This window comes from Hippocampus guttulatus, chromosome 5, assembly GCF_054856545.1.
Source record: "Hippocampus guttulatus isolate MCC_2025c chromosome 5, RoL_Hgut_1.0, whole genome shotgun sequence".
NCBI lineage: Eukaryota > Metazoa > Chordata > Actinopteri > Syngnathiformes > Syngnathidae > Hippocampus > Hippocampus guttulatus.
The window spans coordinates 14961664-14986287 of record NC_141265.1 but is presented as its reverse complement, the minus strand read 5'-3'; the positions used below and the strand labels follow the sequence as shown (position 1 = coordinate 14986287).

Genomic DNA, 24624 nt, shown 5'->3' with positions numbered 1-24624 from the left:
AACTGCTTCAGACAACAAAGTGTATGCAGAAAAGTGGTGAAGATTGCACGACTGTCTGTGTCCTATGTGTTGTGCTGTGTTATTTTTGTTATTTTGACTTCAAAATGGCTCCGCGGGAATGGCTGCCTTTCCAGCAGCTCCTATATTTTGTTGTTCTACTTCTTCCTTTCATAACTTTGCTGCTGTGAATTGGGAATTTCTCCATAGCGAGACTAATAAAGGTTTTCGTATCTTATCGTATTTTGTTGGACAGTGAGTCTTTTGCTGATTTTATGATTTAATTAACAAAATCCCAACGCGTGCCTTAACTTACACCTCGGTCAAATGTCACTGGATCAGGCTCTAATTTATTTGCGCTTATGTAGGATCTTGATGGCTAAAGGGAAGTCAAGTTTTAATCACACACAATTTATTTAGGGAAGTAAAGGTCAAGACATTCATTTCATATGTGTAAAAAAAATAAAATAAAAAACGTTTGCACCTTGGCAAGAGTTTGGCAAAAAAAAAAAAAAACCTTTAAATGCTTGTGCCAGGCTTGATGCTTTGATGATTCCAACATAATTTGAACTGTATTCATTAGAAAATTCTGCAATTGTTGACGATGAATAAATTTCTATTCTATGCTATTGAAAATTTGAAAAGGTATGATTCAATGACCGCTTAACCTCACCTTAAATCATAACTGTGCAGTCAATCCATAAACCAAACCCATTACAAAAGTTGAGTCAGAAGCATTAAAGCTTTTTTTTTTTGTAGAGTACAGACAAATTGTATTTTCATTTTTTTTCCCCCTCTTCTGGAGCAAGAAATGTCAGATTTCTTGTCAACACAAATTTGCCTCAGCAGTCTATTCATGTCCAAAATATGCTTGGTTTAGTCTGAACTTCTACGAGCATGTTCCCACTATGAAACAAATGGGAATGAACAAAAATAAACGATTTGAATGACATATTTTTCAATATCCCGTCTTTGTTATTGTGAGCATTTATCATGCTTTGATTCGTTCCATCAACCGGAGCAACCAAGCTACTGCTGAGCTGTTCTTTTTTTTTTTTTTTTTTTTTTTTTTCCCCTTCAAGATATGCGGGGTCTTTTCTCCTTCACCATTTCTCCCCACCATGCTTAAACAACATCAACAAAAGGCCGCCCTCTGTCGATCCCAGCGGCCGGGGAGTGGGTCACACGGGTCACAGTTCCCGGGCCAGACTGTTCCTAGACACTACGCTGGAGCTCAGTGTCACTCCAGCTCACACCGTGTCAGCGTGAAGCGACAGCTCAGACATGACGCCCCCCCCCCCCCGACGCCGACGACTCGCAGTCATTCTTACAGTAATTCCCTATCGGTCTAGCATGCGTGGGATGCTGAGCAAGAGTCGGGATGAAAGGGCGGGAGCGAGGGTCTCTCCGAATGACAATAGACAGGGCAGGAGGCCAAGGAAACAAGGGAGGTGCACCCGCTGGCCTGAGTTCCTGTCTCCCTCTGATCAGAGACATTTTAGATCTGTTTCCACCGCCCGTGACTGACCTCAAGTGACAAAGATCAGGGTTAAAGGTTGCTGCCTTTGCGTGCCCCTATTGACCCACATCCATACATGAATTTAAAAGTCACCCACAAGAAGTCGGGTACAAGCTTTACACGACCAGAAAGTGGAGAAGACAACAATTAGGACTGCATTAATAGAAAATAAAATCAGCACTATCGGTACAATAAAATGTAATCTCTTCTGGGTTTCGACCAAGGGAACTGTCACAGGGCAAGAAAGGGTATCAAACACCGCCCCTTGAAATGTGTGACACCAACCACAGACCATGACCCTTGATTTAGAACCAAAAAAAAATGGTCAAAGGGGAAATGTGTCATGCAAATGGAGGTGACACACAAAAAGGGGCAACCAGGCAACAATACGCATGCGGGCCCACAGGCAGGGCGAGTAATATAAAGCTTTGACAAGGGTGGTATGTGTCAGCCTGACTTTGTTCACACTTGCGATCTGATTTGCTCAAGGTTTGAACCATGTCTGAGCGGCAGGTTAAAACGCCATCACAGCCTTGCCACAATGACGAGGCTAAACGAGAGCCAATGAGAATGGATATTCTCTGCTGGCGTTAATATTTTTGAAATGCCGGAAGGAATAGACGTAGCATCTATTCGGCAATGCAATTCTGAAGCTCCTGGATGATCAAAGAGCTGACTTGGATCCAGTCACAAAAAAGGAGTCATGACTTTTCACCGAAAAGTCCTTTCAACCCGGCATTTCCACTCCTCTGGGTCATTTCAGCGCACTGGGTCTTGTAGCTGGCCATTCTGTAATTCAAACGATTCATACTTTTATTTTGCTCTGGCGGTGCTCTGCCAAAAGTTCCACAGTCCGAAAAAAAAAATAAAATCAGTCCTGAAGTGCAAGAGCTTCGAAGTCAGCTGATCTGCACCATTTTCACACCAGCATGTAATGTCTGCTTCCTTAGGTCATCCTTACATACAGGATGAACTGAAGGATGGGGTGCAAAGAACAAGTGAGGTCAAGTGGACTGGAGATAGCGGGAGGGGGAAAAAAAAAGGGGGGGGGGGGGGTCAAAAAGACAGACCAAGAGAGCGGATTAGAGGAGTGTCTCATCCCTGAGAGTTCGCCATGCATCTCAGTCCAATATCCTCTGCTCTCACCCAAGATAATAGAGCGACTGCAAGGGAAGCCACGGGAGGGAAGGGCGAGACGGCAACACGACAAGCAGATGTGTCATCTGGTCGGTGCTCAAATTAATCCTCCTCCCTCGCCCCGCTTTCCTCCTTTTATCAGCCCAAACAAAAGGGACCTGCTTGTGCTTCAGTTCCAGACAACAGAGGTGGCTAGATGGAAGATTTGAGTTCTCACTGAGAGGGGAGACCAGAGAGTGATTGGTGGTGGGGTTGTTCAGGGAAATCGGGACTTTGGGGAGAGGTGGTAAGAAACATTGGGAAGTATGCCGACGTGCCAGGTTAGTGGGGGTCTTGTAGCGGAGAGGCGGGTGATGAGAAATAGGCTGAGCTAGGCTGTCGGGCACCCAGGTTTTTAGTGGAAAACGCAACTTGGAGGTTGATCCACATTTCTGGAACAGTTTTGACCGTGTCAAAATAAAGCCCCGGGGACTAGATCCTGCTTGCCACACCATTCTATGTGGCCTATTAAAGAAATGCAATTTTCCTCACGAATTTGATCTTGTCATTTGGGCAGAAAATCTTGACTGAAATTGCAACTTTATTCGTTTTTAAGAAAAAACACAGGCCTTTACTTTCAACAAATCCCCTCGAAACAGAAATCGGGAAAGAGTACACCAAAAGATTTGCTTGCCAGCCCATGAATTCCAAACATTCAGTATACAAAAACATTCATTTTGGAGATGTACTTATCATTTACCCTGAGTGGAACCCCGAAATTCAATGTGGCCCGATGACGAAAAATGAATCTGACATCCCTTCCTCATGACAGCAAACTAGTTTTGCCCGAATCAACAGCGCCTCTTGTCGCCAAGTGCAGCACTCATTTGCTTCAAGACACCATTAATCAACAATCAATTCCACACAGAGACAAGAGTTCTTAATGAACCATTAAGCGATTATTATCACTAGTTTAGAAATATTTTAGGATCATTAAGCAAACATGATTTAGTCAAGATTAATGGAGAGTAACTTGAAAAAAAAAAAAGAACGCATTTATCTGAAAGACAATCATTAAACTCTAATTGGAAAACACACGGTTTTGCATCGATTCATTTAGAGTTGAAATTAGCCCCCCCGTGAAATCAAGTGTATTTCCCGAGCAGGTACAGTACTTCAAACTATGAAAAAGTGTGGAGAGTAACAGCGGCTTCTCTTCAAACATGCACATACAGTATCTTTAACACATAATCTCAAGCAGCGGTTTACCTGTGACCAAATCATGACATAGGAACCCATCTACCTCAAGGCAATCTTGATTGGTCCCTAAGAGACAAGGACTGCAAACTCTTCCTGGGGGGCAAACTGGAACAAGTCACTTCCCACGCTTGAGGTGGGAGCTGCCGAAAGCCAGAAGGTAAATCGGAATGGACGCACACTGAGCAGGGAGGCCACAGGAGTCTCATCTTCATCGCGTGCAAACCTTGAGAAAGACCACAGCCCAAGCCAACGTTTGGGAGACCAAAACCGCTACCCACTGGTACCATGTTTCGTGGATCAATATGCTATGACTAGGGTTCTTGCTCTGGTATAATTACTGAAGGTTTTAAAAGAAGTTGTGAACCATTCAGCCTGACCTCAGCTCATTAGTTCGTCTCGTGTGAGATATTTTTCCTCTCACGTATCGCGGAGTGATTAAGATGACAGAGTTGAACATGGTTGGACGTTTAAAATCGGCAAAGCAGCCATCTTTGCGCAAGACGATTGGTCAGATTGATTAACTTAAAAGTAAAAAGGGTTTCTTTATTCTGACACTGAACAAAACATTTATTAAAAAAAAAAGGAGGGATTGGCAAAACTGATTTGTACAGCACTGATAAGGACCACTAATTAGAACTCCTAATGCCTACAATCTCGTAATCAATCAGCAGTAATTAATTAATCAGGCACTGAATTTCATTTGATGACATTTGATTTTTTTTTTAATGGAGGAATAAAATGCTTCCCAAATTACTAAAAGCAATGAAAAAAATAAGGGCCATAGAAAATTCTAAAGTATTTATGAATCAATTTATCAACTTGCGCAAGAAGATCAAATGACTATACGATTAGAGGGGCTGGGGGGGACTAGAAAAGTGCTGCGTACTAAAAACAACAACAAAGAGGATGAGCTTTCCTTTGTGGATAGCGGAAAACTTTGATGAAAGTTATTTGTCCTCATCCATCTCTGACTCTCCTGGCCGGTCATAAATCATCCACTGTGCCAACTGTCAGCCACAATCCCATAAGTGCAAAGCGCTAACTCACCGGCAAAAAAGGCTTGAAACAGATCTCTGCTCTGTTGGCTTTGGTAAAAATAAATCATAGAGTCCAGACAAAATTGTCCCAATTAACATCATCAAACCGATAAACCTTCTATTGGGGGGACCATCCATCCATCCATCCATTTTCCGAACCGCTTGATCCTCACTAGGGTGGCGGGGGGTGCTGGAGCCTATCCCAGCCATCTCCGGGCAGTAGGCGGGGGACACCCTGAATCAGTTGCCAGCCAATCGCAGGGCACACAGAGACGAACAACCATCCACGCCCACACTCACACCTAGGGACAATTTAGAGCGTCCAATCAGCCTGACATGCATGTTTTTGGAATGTGGGAGGAAACCGGAGCACCCGGAGAAAACCCACGCAGGCCCGGGGAGGCCACACAGGGAGGCCGGAGCTGGAATCGAACCCGGTACCTCTGCACTGTGAAGCCGACGTGCTAACCACTGGACTACCGGGCCGCCCTATTGGGGGGACCTCCAAAGACAAATGCATTTAATTTCATGACATTGTTCTCTGCTCAAAATGGCGACAAAAACAGATTAATTCTGATCAACTGAGTTCAAGTCAACCAGGCTTTAACCCCTCCCCCCCCACACAAAAAAAAATAACGGATCATCCATCCGATCAAAAGATGGACCAATCCATCCTATCGCTGTTAACGAATTATTTACGGTACAGTTGACCCGTCATTCGAAAGGGATTGGGACTGGACCAGACCATAAATACCCAAAATTTGCGCAGAAACGATGCGCATGAAAATTGGGAGTTGACCCCACCCCCCCAAAAAACACTATCTCTCTATATATAAATATATATATATATATATATATATATATATATATATATATATATATACTGTATATACAGTATACACACACGTTTCCGAATTAAAAATATATTTTATTATAAAAAAAATTAATATTAAAAATTATATTGGGGGGGGTTGTAAAAAAATTTTAAATAATCCGATTGTATATGCTGACAAACCTTGAATTATCAACAATGGCAACACAGAGTGCCTTGTATCGGTAGCCTCTAAGAGTACCCATGATCTGAAATTTAAGGGCGTATCAGTTTGATAGAGATTCCCAGTATCCGTACTCACTCATGCCTAGATTGACGTTTCCACGGTAATTGGCCGATAGCGAAAGGCAAATGCTTGAATAGCGTTGTTCCTGCAAGTCAGAATGATTGACTCCAATGCAATCTAAGGGGTTGCTCATACACTTTAAAAATGTCCAAAGTGGCATGTCTTGTTTACAGGAATCGGACAAACCTTTTTAGCCTCAAAATCCCTGGTGGACCGGTGTCATACAATTATTTGCTTGGCTGCACTGAGGTGCTGGCACAGTGCATCTGCAAGGCTAATAAACGCGGTCGACGCTGGCAGGTAATAGCGCGCTACCGTAACTTTTTCTACCTCAGCACAGCACAGCTCAATCAGCCCCCGCCAGAGGCCTCTCCTCCACGAGTCCCCGCGGCTCGGAATCAGCAACTTTCAATCTCTGTGTTAGCACGCGAGCAGACGCAACTGTACATCTGGGATGGGTGATGAGACAAACAGAACAGAGTAGCGCGCGCGAGCACACGCACAATCACGCCGGCACGCATACTGTCTAATTTCACGACCGTCTCTGACACCCTTGAAGGGAGAACTGAGAGTCGGATGGGGTAAAATAAATACTCTGCTTTATTGCTGAGAAACAGAAAGAAAGGAGGAGGGGTGCAGGAAGAAGTCAAATCAAGCCTCGCACGTACACACAAGTGTGCTACTTGATCTTGCTGCATCCATCATGCACGGCAGAACTCTCTAATTCTCCCAGTCAGCAAAGCTCCCTCACCCCTCTCCTCACATAATGCTGTCAGCTGACAAAGGAGAATGAGAACCACCACCCGAGGTCGGATATTATACACACCATATAGTGCACATAATCTATACCGCTGGCAAAGAGGGACAAAAGCACTGCAGAATATCTTACATAACATTTAATAGACTCATACGTGTCGATCAACAACACCCAGCCAATACAACCGTGAGCAAATTGCAAATTTAAAATTACATTTTATAAGGTGCACGGTTGGCGTTTGTGTTCATGACTTGCAGAATATCGAAGAATTTTCATGGCATGGGCCAATCATAAATATATTTCTTGTGATGTGGTCACATGGGTTACACAGACCGTGTCCCTGTGTATTGAAAACAGGCACCCAATTTGCCGCGTAACCCATCACTAGAAAGTAGAAACAATATGCACATAGCTAAACACAAAGGACTCTTTTTTTTTTTTTTTTTGGACAAGACCACGATGATATTGAGACTTTTTAAATTCTGTGAATATTATGACATCCCTGATTATCAACGGCAGGCAAGATATGATTGGCGGCAGGCCAATTACGGCCAGCAGGCTGCTCCTTGCCGGCCAGTGCTCTACTGGATGCAATGCTCTGCTTAACCCACAAATAAACACCTCCCGTTTCCTAAACGCAATTACTAATAGGCACCAGTAGAACTGCAGAGGGCATCTGTGCTCTGTTGCAAATTAAAACAGCAGCACTTACCAAAAGTCTCTCATATGAATGTAAGTGTTAATTAATTCTCTGTGTGATTTTACCTGGATACTTGTATTTAACTATGTTCGTGTTTGGCAACTTCCTGGTTCTATCCAGTCTGCCTTGGTTCTTGATGGGGTTTTTTTATCTTTTATTGAATTTATTTTGAATAGTTTTGTTTTGTTTTAAGATCCCGTTTCAGTTGACATGAACTGTAATCCAACAGTAACATTGTTTAAGATTATTCCAAAAAATGTGTTTGTACAAATCATGGCCTCCTCCCTATCTAAAGTTGAGTAAATAAAGTCCCCGAGGCTCTAATTGCGGAAATACAGAATGTCCACGGGAAGGCCCCGCGGTTCAGCAGGCGCATCCGCGCAAGTGTACATTGTATATTGGCTGTGTATTGCTGTGTTTGCACTGGGGATTCATCATGTTGCCAGGACATAAATCTGTTTGTCTCCTGGCATCCTAATCCCACGTTACACCGGCACGGCTCCAGCACGGCCAGGAAGGCCGGCACTCACTCAGTGCTCATCAGTTTACAATTATCAATAAAGGGGATCGATAAAGAAATATGGGGAGCGCCGCAGTACATCTGCTGGATTAAAAACTCTCTTCTCATGACTCGGCAGAGATCCGCTTCCCCCTAAAACATCATTAAAAACTCGGAACAGGGCTGACTGTTTTATGCAGCGTTTTGGAACGTGACTGGAAAACCTCCATGATGCTACATTCATCGGAAAAATATTTCATCTGAGCGTTTATTGTGCGTTACTTTACAGAGTACAGGACAGAAATTAAACTCCTGTCGATGAGGCGAGGCACATTCAAGACTGTCGAGCAAAAACAAGCAGCTGTTGAAAAGACTGCCACACACGCAAACCGACCTTCACCTGTCGCGCCGGCTTCATATTTACAACCTCTGCAGCCTTTCTGCCCACAGTCAGCGCTCGCTGTCAATCACCAGTGCCCTTTCCACACTTGCACTCCATCTCCAAGCCCAAAGCACAAAAAACACAACGGACGCTACTCTAACCGTAACTTAATTTTTAGCTCATTGCCTCCATTGAGCGCAAACCAATAGATAGGAGTTTATGTTACGACTGATTGTTTTTGTTTTACAACAATCCCAACATGTGGCATATACATACATGTTGTATCTTTGCTCACGTATCAATGCCGGCAATGTGTAGTTACAGGTGGTACTGTGTACCCCACCTGTTGCACTTAATACAACAGAACAAGCCAAGACTTCCGGCACCCATATCACCTTTGTGTTCAATTACACGTTTTATTTCACACTAAATAAGTACATTTGTAAGTACATTGAGACGATATCGTCATGATATGAGTGTACGTGATTTTTGTTTGGTAGTGTGCCGTGAGAAATGTAAAATACAGTACAAGCAATTGAGTCAATAAATATTGAAGAACACTACCCTACAGTGCACTGGACCATTGCCCACCGCAACTTGAACCAGTTGAAATCTACAACCACTTTTGCTTGTTTCCTGCTCTGCATTTTTCGCATATAAATTATAACAGTAGCCACGAGGCCAGCAGGGAGGAATTTACTCCTATCTGGCATTATTTTTCATGGCTTGGCAAATGCAAGCACCCTACTGAGTGCTAAAAAGATTTGAGAATTAAGATTTTGGGCTTTGCCATATTTTGCAGGAAAAAGCAGTAAACTTAACCACTCACTTGAGAAGAATCAAATTTGAGGAGACTTGGGAAGGCTGTAAATTCAAACTAATGGAAACTTTTGGAAACCGTATACTGGACACCATTTTTATGTCATGATTCATTATCAGAGATGAACGACAGATGTGGAAATTGAACAACAGCATCCTGAGCTATTCTGAGATGCCTAAAAAACCAACTACATTTCCGACGGCATTTAGCAGCCACCAGCCCTGTGCAGGAGGCGCTTCAATCAACCGATGGGTCCGCAACGCCGAGTGCTCACGATCCGATATCCAACAACGTGTTTTTGTGTTGACCACAGCAATACACGCGGTGTCTATTCTGCCTTGTGGACCGGTGATGTGAAGTGGGTTATGCATCAGAGGTTGTCAAGGGTCACCTCACGCTTTCCACACTTCTCCATATTGTGCTCATTAGTGCAGGCTAAGTGCGTCATTAATCGACCGGCTGTCTTGATGCAACATTTCATAAACATGGTTGTCACTTCAGAAACACCAGGCAAAGAAATGAGCTGTGGGAAGTCACACTGTTTTCTTACCACCGGTGGAATGGTGATGCTTAAGTGAGAGTAACCATAGAAGAATGAAAAGATAGGAGTGGGTGAAAGGCATTGGTGGGAAAAGAAAGACTACATTTAAACAATTGGAAGAATGTGTCAAGTCAATTCTAGGTGTGTGCAAGGAGGTGGACCCACCCGCCATTCTCCCAATACTGTACCGAAATGTACCATATTTTCCACATGATAAGGCGCACCTAAAAGCATTACATTTTCTCAAATAGTGCGCCTTATAATCCGATGCGCCTTATATGTGGATCAATATTAAGATTTCTTGGACGTAGTATTTCAAAAGCGCTTTGCTATAGCTGCAGCGGTCGTGAAAGCTCAAAATAAATGAAGCTATATTGTATTGTATTGTATCGCCTTCAGCGTCGCTCCTTCTAGTGGATGCGTAACGCATCCGCAGCCACTATTGTGGCTTCTATTTTATGCGTCTTATAATGCGGTGCGCCCAATATATGAAAACTGTTTCAAAATAGGCCATTCATTGACGGTGCGCCTCCAAAGCGCCCTTATAGTGTGGAAAATACGGTAACTCAACAATAAACTCATCCGTCACGTGCACAATAAATGAAGCTGCCTTGCCTTGCTAGTGGCCTATGTCTCGAGCAGTCGTGTCAGAAATGTTCCATGACTCGTATCATAAACGGTATTGGCAAGTCAAACTACAAACGACAAGTCCCCCCCGCACACCCCATCCCTCAACGTAATCAATCTCCAAGGAGTCTGACACACATTCCCAGTCTCCCCTGCCACACCATCATGTGCCTCTAAAAGAATTCTTCCGGGATCATCGTCACGGCCATCTTTGTGTCGTCTCTATCTTCAAAACGGGGCCCCTTTAACAGCCCTCTTGAGCTGAGGGAAAAGACTTAAGAAAATTACACAGAGCCAGGTAGAGTGAGTAGGGCGCTTGCTCCAGCACGGCAATGTGCTTCAGCCAGACATTGTGGAATGCTCGTGGCATTGAGCAGGCGTTGTCCTGCCACGCTGAACAAAGCAAACGTTGCAGGATTTTTTTGTAGATGTTTTAGTTGAGCGTGAAATGGACATTCACGTCCAAAAATGCAATAAAACACGACCGTCTTTGCTTTGTGCGGTCTTGGCGCCGTCGCACTCTCCCACTGGAGGCTCTGGCGGTTGGTCTCCAGGTCATACTCGAAGATCCATGACTCATCACGGGTAATGACTTTCCCTAGCAAGTCTGGTCTCATTGGTCTCATCATCACTCACTCTAGTCATCGCTTGACGACCTGACACAGAATATGTCCATAAAAACATGTGGAAAAAAGTTCAATGGCTGCGGAGAGCCGAGGTTACAGTTATATACTGCAGCGGGATTACGTTGAAGGGGGAACTCGTAGTTTGTGGTTTGGATTTGACACCACTAAGTACACAATGGCAAAAAAAAAAAATTCTCTGAGCAAGCAGATGCCACCATAATTAACAATGATAATAGATTATATTTATACAGCGCGTTTTAAGACACCCAAGGACGTTTGGCAGATAACCAACAACAAAACACACAAAAGGGGAGATGAGCATTGAGTCCAGGCAGAGGTAAACCAAAGATGTAAACATTACCAATATATTATAAACTATATTTGAGAAAAAAAATCATTGCGACAGCATCGCTCTGCGAAGATCTTCCTCCATTATTTCATTATTGTCCGACGTCTCAAAGTGAGGAGATATATTTCATTTTAGTCAGCGTACCGTGGTAAACTTTGATGACAGTGTGGTTAAATATGAAACTGGCTGTGAACTACACAAAGAAAATTAAAATGCAAAAAGAGGCATTCTCAGTTGTTACCAACTGACATGCAAAATGAAAATATTATCTTGATTATTCTGTTGATTAATCTGTTTTTAAGAGACAGTGCAGTATGAAGGAGAAAATGCTGTCGGGACTGTTAGAAATCTAGATACAACATGGATGCCCAGTCATGAGAGCACATGCAGGGGTTGAAATCTGACCATAATTGGGTTCCCCTCACCAATGCAGCTTTTGACCTCGTTAACCCTGGAGGCTCGTTAAAGTCTCGTTACAGCAGCATTCTGCGAGCCCCATCTTCTGTCACACCTTCATTAAGCCCATTGACCCACTGTGCTTATTAAAGACATTCATTACCCCGAGTATTGAACCTCTGAAGCCGGCCAGCCCCTGAATGCATCGCAGTGGAAGGCGGGGGACAGAGCTCGGCGCGGAAGGCCAAAAAATAAAAAATAAAAAATTAAAAACAACTGAATAAGACGAGGAGAAACATGTTCCACAGATGTAAATAAATGGGCACAGAAATGCATGCCTTCTTGGAGCTTATCAATCATCACTAATTAATTCAGTGCTTTGAGCAAATTTGGCCCCTCAATCACACGGATAGTTAGGTAGGAGGTGGGAGACAGGGGGAGAGTTTGAACGAGGGCGGCAGACATAAGCATGACAAGGGCTGGAAACTACAATATCAATTAAATATGTAGGTCCATCTGGATGAAATAGTGAAGCAATTGGCAAAATGCACATGAGTACGTAGTGCACAATGCGTCCGTCCGTGCAAGTCACCATATTGAATGTAAGATATTCCAAAAGCATGAAAGTGTTGATTTTATCTCATTCATTTATGAGATTTGTGCTGGTGTCCTAGTCGGGCCAGCATCAGCAAACTTTGGGTGGCCCGACACAGTCACATGGTGGCCCTGAGCCATCGGGCCGCTGTTAATGTCAGACCCTGCGCTCAGCCCTTTTTCATGACGGATCCTACACATGATCATCAAACTTTCACATGTACCTCATATGAATAACTCAACAGTTGTGTTGCCTTAAGAATTTGCATGTCTATAGTACTTTGTTCACACGCCAATAGTTGTATTTTGGGGTGTTTATATTTGTACGGACATGTGAACCTAATGCACTCAACACTTTGCACTATTTTGATGTTTTCAGGAATTAAAGTGTATATTTTGATCGCTGTTTTACTTTGCTGAAACCTTTATTTCTGCACGGTGGTGTATTTTTCTCAATTCAGTGTACATCCTGTACTTAACAGTGACACTGACAGAGTCTTGTATTTTGAAAGAAAAAGCAAGACGTGCACCAAAAAAATATTACTCATTATGTCAATCTGCACAACAACAAAAGAACAAAGAAACAAAGGAGCTACGATCAAAACACTCTGTCTCGCCAACACTCCTTTGAGCTTGGCGGTAATAAATAGTTACAGAAAATGTTTTTTTTTCTTTTTTTTTTTTTTTGCCCCGTCGCTGTCCTGTTTTGTTTTGCATGTTTTTGTCTTCCAACAGCACACATATGGCATGACTGGATATTTCAAAGGAAAGCTATTCATCACAGTGCATCTGTGCATGCCCACTGGACTAAAAAGGCTCGCCATTGCGTTCCGGTTTGAAACGATGACATCATCACTGCCCTTCTCAAAACAAAAGCGAGGCTCATTTAAAGGGAGGGGTGGAAATGAGCAGGATGGTGATTGGAAAAAAAACAAGAGCGACGCAAAGGGATTAAGAGAAGCAAAGGCGTCACACGGCAAGGTGTCAGACAAGGCCAGGAATCACGGTGACATCCCTGGTCAGGTGTCAGGAGCAGCCGCCATCTGGAGCTGGATTAACACACAACGCACACAACGTCTCTTTAAACAGTGAGGTCGCGCAGGTTGCGGTCGACGAAGGCTGGATCAGAAATGGAAAAATAGCACATTTAAGGGTGTGCTTTTAAAGAGCTAATAAATCAGTTAAAGGTGGAAGAGCACCAACGTCTCAAGGGAAGTCATACAGTAAGAGTTGTGCACTGTCTCTGTACGAGCACCACAAAGGCCATTTACAGTGTCGTTATACAAGTGAAAGATTAGCTTGCGTCTCAATTCCACAAAATTAGGTACACCTTTCACTCAAAAAAAAAAATAACCTAGCTATAATTGGAAGAGAGGTGGGGTAACTGAACTGGGAACCAGCCAGTTGCAGTGTACGTAGTCAGGTTGTACAGACTTAAGATTGGTCACTAGTCCAGTGAAACCATTTTTGGTTTTTTCTTTTTTTCTTTTTTCTTTTTTTGCCAGTTCATGATAGGGAAAAAAATAATTAACCGATTCCAATACAAAAGCTGTATTCACAATTAAGCCCATTCAATAAAAATGCTCAGCAGGTTTGTGCATTATTTTGATTGACTGTGATAATGTACCCCATTACACTGGGAAATGTTCCTAACATTGTGTCCTTTGTGTAGTTTGGGGAAAAAAAACTAACATTAGAAACATCATTAAATATGATCCAGTTATGGTTTTACACCACCACAAACAACTTTGGCTGTGTTAAACAAAACTGAGCACTATTATATACGTGAAGGCAGAATTTTGGATTCAGCTTTTCTAATGGATTTTGTAGGAGTGTAGAAGAAAACCTTGATGACAGAGCAGCAACGTTTATAGTAGAAGCAACAGATAGTAGTCTTTTTCGTGAGAAACCTTGAATTTGAGAATGATTTTCTGCAAGCATACAGTATGAAGTTCCTGCTACGAAGCAGTCTTAGCGCGCCCTCTGCAGGGGACTGACAAAAACTGCACACAGAATCTGGTGTCACAAGAAAAAGACAACTTTCCAAGAGATTAAAAAAATACAGACATTGGACGAATAAAACTATTTCCAGAAACGTGTTAAGGGCTTTGAATGAGTCAAGGATCATATTTCAGACTCCCAATGTGGGAACGACTTGGATAATGGTGACCATTTCTTAGACCAAACGCAGTTCAAGTTTGCACAGCTGAGGCGCTAATGACGTTTTTCCTCCGCAATTGCTGAACTAAAACCCTTTTCAACCACGTTGTCTCGCTCGCCCTGGCCCCCACATTCCTGGCATTTACAGTCACCTTTCCATGAGTTAATAGCTTGAAGGTTTTCAAGAGTCCATCCGCCCCATATCAGAGTCTTCTCCTTCATTTTTAAATAAATCAGTCCACCTGCATCTTTGAGCACATTGATCATGAATATTTTCCCACCACCACTGATGAGTGCCAAACGAAAACCACAAAGGTAAAATGTCACTTTGGAGGCACGCTTCACAGACTTGTAACCCCCCCCTCAAAAAAAGGTCTTCCAATATCCTCATTGTTTTTCTCTCACTTGCTCGCTCTCTCTCTCTCTACTTGAAAGCGCGTTTTGTTCGTGGGCAGGCTGGCAGAGGGAACTTATCGACGGTGTCCTTGTCTGTGTGCAGCCGGGTGTCCAAGTTGAAGTCAGAGCTCATTAATGCATCTTATTACTCTTAAGGCAAAAAAAGCTACAAACGCCCACACACACAAACACTCAAACGCATACATAGGTGTTTTGGAGGAAACAGATCGATGCAGAAGCACTTGAAGGAGGATACCGGTGACAGGAAAGCACTGTTCCCTCCGAATAGAAACCCACAATTTAAAAGTGCGGCAGCGGTTCAAGTAAAACACTTAAATATTCAAAAGCACGTTTTGCAACACTGAAAATATGTGTCGTCATTGATCGGTCTATAAAAACACAAACCTTAGGGAAACTGTACGCCACCAATACACAGGTCAGAAAAATGTAAGAAATATTTCTCATCAACAGAAGTGAACACCGAACGGCGGAACAACTGGGAGGACTTCAAGAGGCTCGTAGAGGATTGACAATGATGACACTGATGGTGGTGCCTCAAAGTGCAAAGTTGCACAATTCAAAATGGCTTCAAAAGTTTGTGGGAAAAGTCGGCCAATAAAGTTGCACAAAACTCCAAAGGTCAAACTGCTGACAGTTATGAATGCAAAAAAGCAATGATGCATGAAGTCGACTGCCTTCAGCAATTCTCCCTCTCTCGCGGTGTACACATCCATCATCGTGTTTTCATTTTAATTAGTTAAACTGATGTTTTGCAGGCCAGGCTTTTTTTTTTACACTTGTATGATATTTAGAATGGAAAACTTAAAAAAACAACGCCATTACAACTAACTAATACGTTTTAGAACGGAAGCAACAGTTCTTGAATGGATTATCCATCCGTCAATCCGTTATCCGAAACGCTTATCCTAATTCACATGAATCCAATTCACATACGCCGTTCTGTTTTTTATGAATTTGTTCATCTCAGGCCAGATACGGTCATCTTAATTTTGACATTTAGGTGAAAATATGTTCCCGAAAATGTCAAATTAGTCATATGTGCTATTGGGTGTTTGGTGAAGTGTCCACTACCTGGGCCACACACATGGATCCTGAAACTAAAAGATTCTAAACTAACCGAGTGTTAGTTTGACGATCTGATGATGAAGTAGTGTCTCAATGAAAAATACAAATAGAGGGGTTTTATTGTCGATTTGGGGGCCGGGGGTCAGTCAAGGGGGCAGCACCTTAAGCGAGGAAGCCCGGACTTTCGTCCCCCTAGACAGCTCGCTCAAGCTCTTCCAGAGCCAGGTTACGAGTTACCAGCTCAGCCAGGAAACGGTCACTCGAGTGTGATCTTGCTTTCCTGGTGGATGTGCGCAGGACACCTTGCCAGATATTTGTCCAGGAGGCCTCCTGCATGAGAGACGTCATCTGGCCTCTGATGCGGCGGACCAGCGGCTCTTCTCTGAGCCCCTCTCCCGAGCTGCCCACCCCATTATATTTATTTCAGTAGTGTATACTTTCGAGGGAAGCGGTCAACTGACACGATGTCATCTGAAAAAGTCACGCCTTTGAAGCCTCTATGGGCGGAGGCGCGACGACACAATGCACTGTTTGTGCGTCCTAGTGTGTGAGCTCAGAGTGCTTCTATTTATGTGTAATTGCAGTGAAATATGTGAATAAAGTTTCCGCAGGACATTCCAGTGCAGCTGGCAGCTGTTCACTTCATCAGCTCCTGAAAGTGTGCGTGCCCCTGACATTTTTTGCTCCTTTTTTCTTTTTAACAAGGCCGCTTTGTGTGTGCGTGTGTGTGTGTGTGTGTGTGTGTGTGTGTGTGTGTGTGTGTGTGTGTGTGTGTGTGTGTTGGTGTATGTCAAAAGGGCGATCCTATAATAAGCGACAGCTATCATTAGCACTTCCTTTTGTCTCTGCCGGCCCTATAATCTGGTTAATTAAATCTGAAAGTGTCAATATACAATTTAATCTGCTTGATTGGACCGTCAGGGGGTTCGCTGTCATTCCGACGCCCGCAGAAAGCAAACCGCTGACAGGCCGTCAAACCAGAGGTAGCTAAGAAACACGCTTCCCACTTTGACAGATCGCCATTTCATGTTGATCCACGCACCGTTTGCGCTAAGAGAAATAAATTCACTCCGTCCGAGTTTGAGAAGTTGTCGTAGAACGGTGGAAAAATGTGGCAAAAGCAGCACAGGCTCTGATTGAAAATGCAAAGTAGTAATTAGCCCCAAATTGAGGGCACATGCTAATCTATGTTCAGGGCTTCTGCAATTTCACTCACATTTCCACATTCTGGACTGATTAAAATTGTAAATAATCACTGTGTGTGTGTGTGGGTGTGTAAATTCTTTCAATCCAACTGCAAGAAAATGAAGCACACGCTCTGTGATTTTAACAAGACAGGAGGGCAGATAAAGCACAGTTAAGAGAGCGTTAAAAAATGAAAAGTGCTTCCTGGGCAAAAACGTCCACAGATTTCAAAGGCCTATTAATTGAAAAGGAACAGCAAGAGCAAGGGTAAAATGGTCAACACAGAATGGCGGTTAAATTAGAGCAGGTTTTTTAGTTCATCCGCCAAAAGTTTCATTTTTGTCTGTCCTCGAGCACTGCGGTAGTACACTGATGAAAAAGGAATTTGTTATTCTCTGAGCCTTTGCCCTTCCAGGTGATGGGAGACAACAGAATAAGAATGGGCAAGAGAGAGGGCGAAACACTCACTTCAGAGGAGGGAAAACAAGACTTGAAAGGCAACCGGTGGCATAAAAGCAAGTGTGACATAAATAGTAGATGAGCAGCAATCAGGAATGCAGGGACGCTGCCAAAAGGAGGATTTGAGACACCAGAGAGCCACCAGCTTCCCTAACAATGCATCGCTCTCAACTCAAGAGTTTGTGTGTCACTTTGTTAACCATCAACGGAACGCGGAGACAACACGGACATGATAATACAATTAGAATTAAGATTGAAAAAAAAAATCAACATGCAACAACCTCCACTTCCAATCATTCATTTCTTTTAGCACTTGTCCGGATTAGCAAAGTGGGTGAGCTCGAGCTATTCCCAGCTACCTTTGAGTGAGTCTCTACCACGAATTGGTCAGTCGTGGTTGAATGGCTCAAGATTTTTTGGTAGTCAACCACAGCGTGATGAAAATCGAGTCACAGTCGCTTAACTCCATGACGTCACAGCAGAGTACAACGGTCCCCAAACCTTTTAAAATTTCAACTGACTGCCATATAAACATAACAAAATAAAATGATTCAAAATCCAACTCACCATTTCGCTGAATGTAGTTGTAAGCAGTGCTAGCCTTGTGCATGTTTTTTTTTTCTTGTCAACGAGCCATCTTGTGTTGCACATAGCACGTTGTAAGTCAAGTGCTCAAGAATTAAGCATTTCTCTTTTTCACTGTTCATGATTTCACATGATGCTGTTATCGTATTTGCGGATACAGCTGGATGCTGCGCTGCAACAAGTGTTACGACGTAGTGACGTAAAGCAACACGTCTTGTTGATCCCGCTAGCAAGAATACTTTGAAGACGAGCAGCGATTGGAATAGACGAAGCTTGAGATTCTAACCGCTATTCTCATCCACGGCCATTTTATTTTCGCGCTGTCTGATGTTGATGCCGGAAGATTATTTCAATTAGTTCAATCGCAGGGCACATATAAACAACCAACCAGTCACACTCGCATTCACAGCAAGCCGCCATGCATGTTTGGGGATGGGGGAAACTCCTCATCAAGTTGCACATTAAATCCAGTACAGGTGTACCTAATGATATGACCAGTGATTATAGGGGGAGCGCCGCTATTAGCGGTTGGGAGTATTTCTTGAAGGATACATGAGCAAAAGAACTGGACGCGCTACTAACACAAAAAGAAGAGCCTCCGGCGTGGAAAAAGAAAACCCGCAAACACGATAAGAGGAAAAGAGAAGAACAGCAACGGAGAAGGGAGGAGAGGATTAAGAGACCACACGGAAAACATCCTGTGGCGCTTTGCTTAATCAAGTTGAGAGGAAGCGAAAGGGGAGAGTATTGTAAAGGCACACCATCCATATTAAAAGCAGATCACGTCAAGAAGATGATCTCATTTAAGGTTCCTCTGTTACTTTGAATTGTTTTAAAGGTCTGGGACAGTATAACCTGTCTGCGGAGTCAGAGAGCCTAGACATAATAATTCCCACTCGGACTTCTTATCTAAACTCAAAAAGAATGACGGCCACAAGCTCACATCTGAAAAACGTCTGCGGCGCATACTGCTGAGCTGAGATGTTAATAGAAGCAATATTCATCTCTCAGCAAGAGGCTATCCCTAATATGCTGTACAATTAAGTTGATGAATGGCCTTTTAACAAACTGAGCTATTGTTAACAATCGTGAGTGGGCTAATTCATCAAGATCTTCATGGTTTTAGTTTGGACGGAAGAGACAAATTAAAGGGATTTGGGGGCTGACATGACAAATGAGCGGTTATATTCGGTTTCTATGCGAGAGGCCGGAGACAAGAAGCCAAATGACCAATAAAAGAGGTTTCGTGATAGCCGTTTGGCAAAGCAACACTCAACTCTCCACTGCGCTGCTATGAATACATTCTGTGACAAGGGGGAGGGATGAAAATGGCCGAGATGTATTTTATTTTTTTTGAGAAAAGAGTCGAATAGCCCCATCGAGTGGTAAATTGAAGAATAACACACTTCATATTGAGGATAAGCAGTGGATGGATGGATAAATTTCTTGTGCATTGTTTTCTATGGGATGAGTGCCTAAAATAGTTCTCAGTAGTAGCAGTAGCAATATATTATTAATATTATTTTAATGACAATATTTTTTAAAAAAAAGAAAAAAAAGCTACATACACATATTCAATGTATATTGATATAAAGTACTGCCATTATACTTGAATGTATTTTTCCTGAATTGTTTTATATGGGATGTGTGCCTAAAACCCAATAGTGCATCAAACTTTTGTGTAATCAGAAATATACATTTTCTTTAACGATGGAATGCATCATAAGTGAACTAATCTCTTTTCGTCAATGGACGCTACAGCTTCGTGTTTGCTTTCAAAACTTAGCTTGTAGCAGACGTGTGCACATTTTCAGCATGACGTCTCTGATCCACTGGTGAAAGGACACTTTGATCCTCTCCTCTTTCATCTAGAACTGCTTCAGACAACAAAGTGTATGCAGAAAATTGGTGAAGATTGCACGACTGTCTGTGTCCTATGTGTTGTGTTGTGTTATTTTTGTTATTTTGACTTCAAAATGGCGCCACGAGAGTGGCTGCCATTCCAGCAGCTCCTATATTTTGTTGTTCTACTTCTTCCTTTCATAACTTTGCTGCTGTGAATCGGGAATTTCTCCACTGCGAGACTAATAAAGGTTTTCTTATCTTATCTTATAACATTGTCAAATCATTAAGGTGAGTTTCAGGAAAATAATTAATAAAACTTTTTGTTTTGTTTTGTAATGTCTAAATCCATGTAATGAGAAAAGCAAGATCAATAATTCCAAGCTCTGGTCCCAACCCAGCGGGTCGATGAAAAATGTTTTTCCCCCCCAAAAAAAGAAAAAAAAATCCCTGCTGCTCTAAAGCATATCAAATATGCTGCCTGTGACCTCAAAGATGAAAATAGCGCTGTGACCAAAAAAAAGAGATCCAAAAGCCCAGCAGAAACAAACAAAGCAACATTTAAATAGCGTTCAGCGCAAGGAAGGACATCCGAGGACATTGTGACAGAAAACCATGACGACATTGAGAAAAACAGACTGTGCCTCCTCTCCGTGCATGCTGAGAACTGAAGCAGCAAAAACAGCATTCAGATAACCGACAGGACTGACCAGTTTGTTCTCCTGCAAGTACAATCTCTGTAGTTGGGGGGATCCTTTGGCCAAAGCCACCATGCCTTCATCGCTGATCCCGTAACACTGGCCCAGGTGAACGTCCTTCAGCTCACTGCAGCACTCTCCGAGCTGGTGGAAAACAGAATGGAAATATTGTTCAGAGGCTTCGCTTTTTCAACATTAAGGGCGAGAATATCTCCAGATGAATACCTTTATGAGCGCCCTGTCTGTCAGTCTGTCCTGGTTTCCCACATGAACTTTCACCAGCTGAGGACAGTGTGCCGCCAGGGCAGCCAGGGATATGTCCCCCAGCTGCTTGCACCTGTACGCTGTGTACTTCTGCAGGCCGGGACACTGAGAGGCCAAGGAGAACACTCCGTGGTCATGGACCCCCCTGCAGTCCGAGATGTTTATCTCGGTCACATTCTGCCTTCGAGAGGCTATTTTCGTCAAGAGTTCATCATTTACCTGGGAAGACAGGGAAGGATTTCCAGATTGTAAACCCACCTTCTGTTATTCACTAAAAGCCCTCATCAAGTCAGATTTTTTTTTAGGGGGTGGGGGGGGGGGGGTTGAAACTATGACCTTGATGCCACCTTGTGGCATCTGGGTGGTGGTGTTCTGTTTAACTCAATGTTTTTTTTAAAGTTTGCGTTTGAGATGCGGTTTTGTTGGTGGTCCTTGAATGCCTCTCGTGAAAAGTAAAAGTCAAAGTGCAAGTTTGTTTTTTGCTTCGATGAAGCTACTAAAAGCCAGTGTAGTCTAATTTGTAACTACAATTTTTTTTCCACTCCCACACATTTATTACTGTGTGTAAATGTCAAAAGGTGAGGTGAATGACTTATATCGTTTGTGGAAAATGCAAAATGGAGGCGTGCAGAATTTGTTTGCCAATGTGTGATGACTTGTCAGGTTGTATGCGTGTTATTTAGGTGAGTGTGCACGGATGAGACGCATGCGAAGGTGGATTGTCATACATTACAGACATTTATTTATGTAGCATGAGTTCATGACTGTGCACATTCTGTATGCATGGGGTGACGCTTTGCTGATTACTCGTGTTGTTACAGACTACAGTCAGTCAATCAGTACAAATGGAATGTCAGACTCCTTTAGTTTGCCACTGTGAACATTTGAACTCCGAGAGAAATCGTACAACACGTTTTTCATTATCCTTTCAGAGTTTAAGTGCTGTGCCCCCATCATGTGGCATCTGTAAGCAATTATAAATGCCTTTTGGCAGAGGGCATCAATTACTGGCAGATTTTCAGGATTCGTGGCAAGGCTTCGACCCTATCCTCTGCAAATAGTGGTGGTTCAATGTTAATTCACTTTATGTTACTTCCTCTGGTGGAAAAAAAAAAGACTGACTGTATGCAAAACTGTATATCCTCTCTCTCTATATGGACTTACTTGTTGTAGGCCACTGAGGTCGATTTGCTTCCAGAACTGGAAGTCCAAGCAGAGGTCCCTCCAGTACTTGCAGACCAAAGAGGCACACAAGCAACGCTCCTTCACCGTCAAATGAGAGAGAACCTGTGATGAGAAACAAGGTAGTTAAAGATGGAAATGCACCTTGGAAAAAAAATAAAAATCATCGCCAAGCTTTGCATGACTGGTCACCTTAAGAAGGATGGAAGAAGGCAAGTGGTTGATACTTAAAGGATCAGCAGCGTCAGAGCCTCTGGTCTGGCAGTCGTCATAGTGCTGCAGGCTGGCGGGGGACAAGTCCGAGCTGTGGGGAAGATCCGCCTGAAGAGCCGACCCACAGCAGCCATCGGCCGCTGTTGAGGAAGAGGAGGAGGATGGAGAAGAGGAGGAGGAAGAGGGCAACTGGCAGATGGGAAGATGGCAGGGGCCAGTTTGGGTGTTCGAGGAAGCCTCCCCGACGCTTCCGCCCACTCCTCCGTTTTCGATGCTACCATCGGGGGCAGAAAAGGCACAGCGTGGCTGCTTGTTGCAAGGTGTGCACCTCTGGACCTCGGAACACTTCCTCTTACACACCTACATGTAGGGGGACACACACCGATCGCATGAGTAAAACGTAAGACAGTGGTCCAATGAGATCCCTGAAGGAGGGGAGAACGGAGTGTAGCTGGAGATGTTCATGAGAAGCGATTTTTGCGCGCATCTTTTTGTTACCTCCATTACGATTGGATACCATAGATAACAGCTAAACAAAAAAAACGCTGCGTATTGTACCAAAAACAGCATGTTTGAGTAACACGCACAAGTACCTGTACTACATGACAAGAACTCACCGGATTAAATCAGAGACATAAATGTGAATAGCGAGACACGAAATGCTCTTTTTGAGTTGCGTGCCAACAGTAATGCTAAGCTAATGTCAATGCTTTCCATAACCTTTTCTGGGACCGTCGCTTTGGCAGTACCTCGGAGGTTGTTAAAAAAAAAAAGTAAATAAATACATTTCAAGAGCAGGATCGATTTATAGCGCATTTTGTAACATAACTTAATATTTAATATCATTTTTAGGCCATTTTGGCCTCGCCCTCGATTGACATTTCATCAGCTGCTTACCATCTCGGCGTAGTTACTGGTGCAGCCGGGTACAGGCACAGGAATGGGCACAGTCACAGACACACCAGCAGTCCGAAAAAGAGCCGGCGGTGGAATGAGTTTCGCCGGGACAGCTGACAACAGGCTCCTCCCTGTCCCTTCCCAAATAGCCAACTCTGGCGGAGAGAGCAGGAACTTGGAGCAGTCCTCGGGAGATGCGAGCGTGACGTATCGCTCGGCGAGCTTGGAGGCAGCTGCCGCTGCGTTGATTCCGACTGCGCTGACGCCCGTGACAGTGATGCCGGTGACGCTGTTGTGACAGCACCCGCTGCCGTTGACGCCGGCCTCCAGGGGGTCGCTGTCTTCGTTGAAACCGCTGCCGCCGCTGCTGCTGCTGCTACTGCTGCTGCTATGGATAATGAAGCACAGCATGCAAGGCCCCTGCAGGAAGCAGTTCCTCTTCTTCTTCTTCCGGTGATGCTGCTTATGTGTCTTTTTCTTCAGACGGTAACCATTTTTGGAGAGAAGATGGCCCATATAGATGACTCGAGAAAACTGTGGAAGGTATTCAGAGAGAATAGGTTTAATTTCAAATACTGATGACCACATCAGTAGAAGCACAAATACTTCAAGGATAACGCAATGAGGTCAATGTTGAAATACAATGGAAGCTTCCATCCATCTTCTCAAATTATTTGTGTTCAGTAGGGTCAGAGGTAAGGTGGAGCCTAGTCCTGCTGACTTTGAGCCTGAGGCAAGGTACACCCTGACCTGGTCACCAGACAATCACAGGGCGCTTAGAAAAGATGCGGGCTGTGCTGATTTTGATTGTTTGAATGTATCTTATGTTTCTTTAATCAGATCATTGTAAATTGAACATCCTACCCAAACGGACTTGCATGACTTATTCCAAAAAAAAAAGGCATATAATGCAAATCCTACAATGTATCGCTAAATTCTGCCACCCAGCAGGTGTCAAAGTCAAGACCAGGGGCAAATCCATTATGTTACTTTATGTTAACTGTTTTGTGAAGCGCTTTGTTACAGCTGTCGCTGTTGTGAAAGCGCTATATAAATCAGCATTTTTCACAGCCCCACTTTGTTCAGCGGAGAGATCAGTGCTGCTGAACGGTCTGCGGCTGGATGGATGTAAGTCTTGAGGAGCCGACGATGAAAAGAAAGGAGCGTTAGCGCGGAGCGCCGATGCGGATTCGGAGCTGGGAGTCGCGGCTTGGAGTTTGAAGCGGATTACGTGGGACAGGAGAAGTGAACTAATCTCTTTTCGTCAATGGACGCTACAGCTTCGTGTTTGCTTTCAAAACTTAGCTTGTAGCAGACGT

The 24624-nt window shown here is 43.5% G+C and overlaps 1 protein-coding gene across 1 annotated transcript in view; it reads right to left on the bottom strand.

Moving 5' to 3' along the window:
• Positions 1–24624, bottom strand: part of fbxl17 (F-box and leucine-rich repeat protein 17) — a 198499-nt gene that overhangs the window by 172442 nt on the left and 1433 nt on the right. The window contains exons 2-6 of the mRNA XM_086112264.1: positions 23306–23839; positions 22388–22768; positions 22178–22300; positions 20975–21232; positions 20762–20893 (exon numbers count right to left, since the gene is read on the bottom strand). Coding sequence (XP_085968390.1) covers positions 20762–20893; positions 20975–21232; positions 22178–22300; positions 22388–22768; positions 23306–23821 — 1410 coding nt within the window. The 5' untranslated portion in view covers positions 23822–23839. The remainder of the gene's footprint in view (positions 1–20761; positions 20894–20974; positions 21233–22177; positions 22301–22387; positions 22769–23305; positions 23840–24624) is intronic.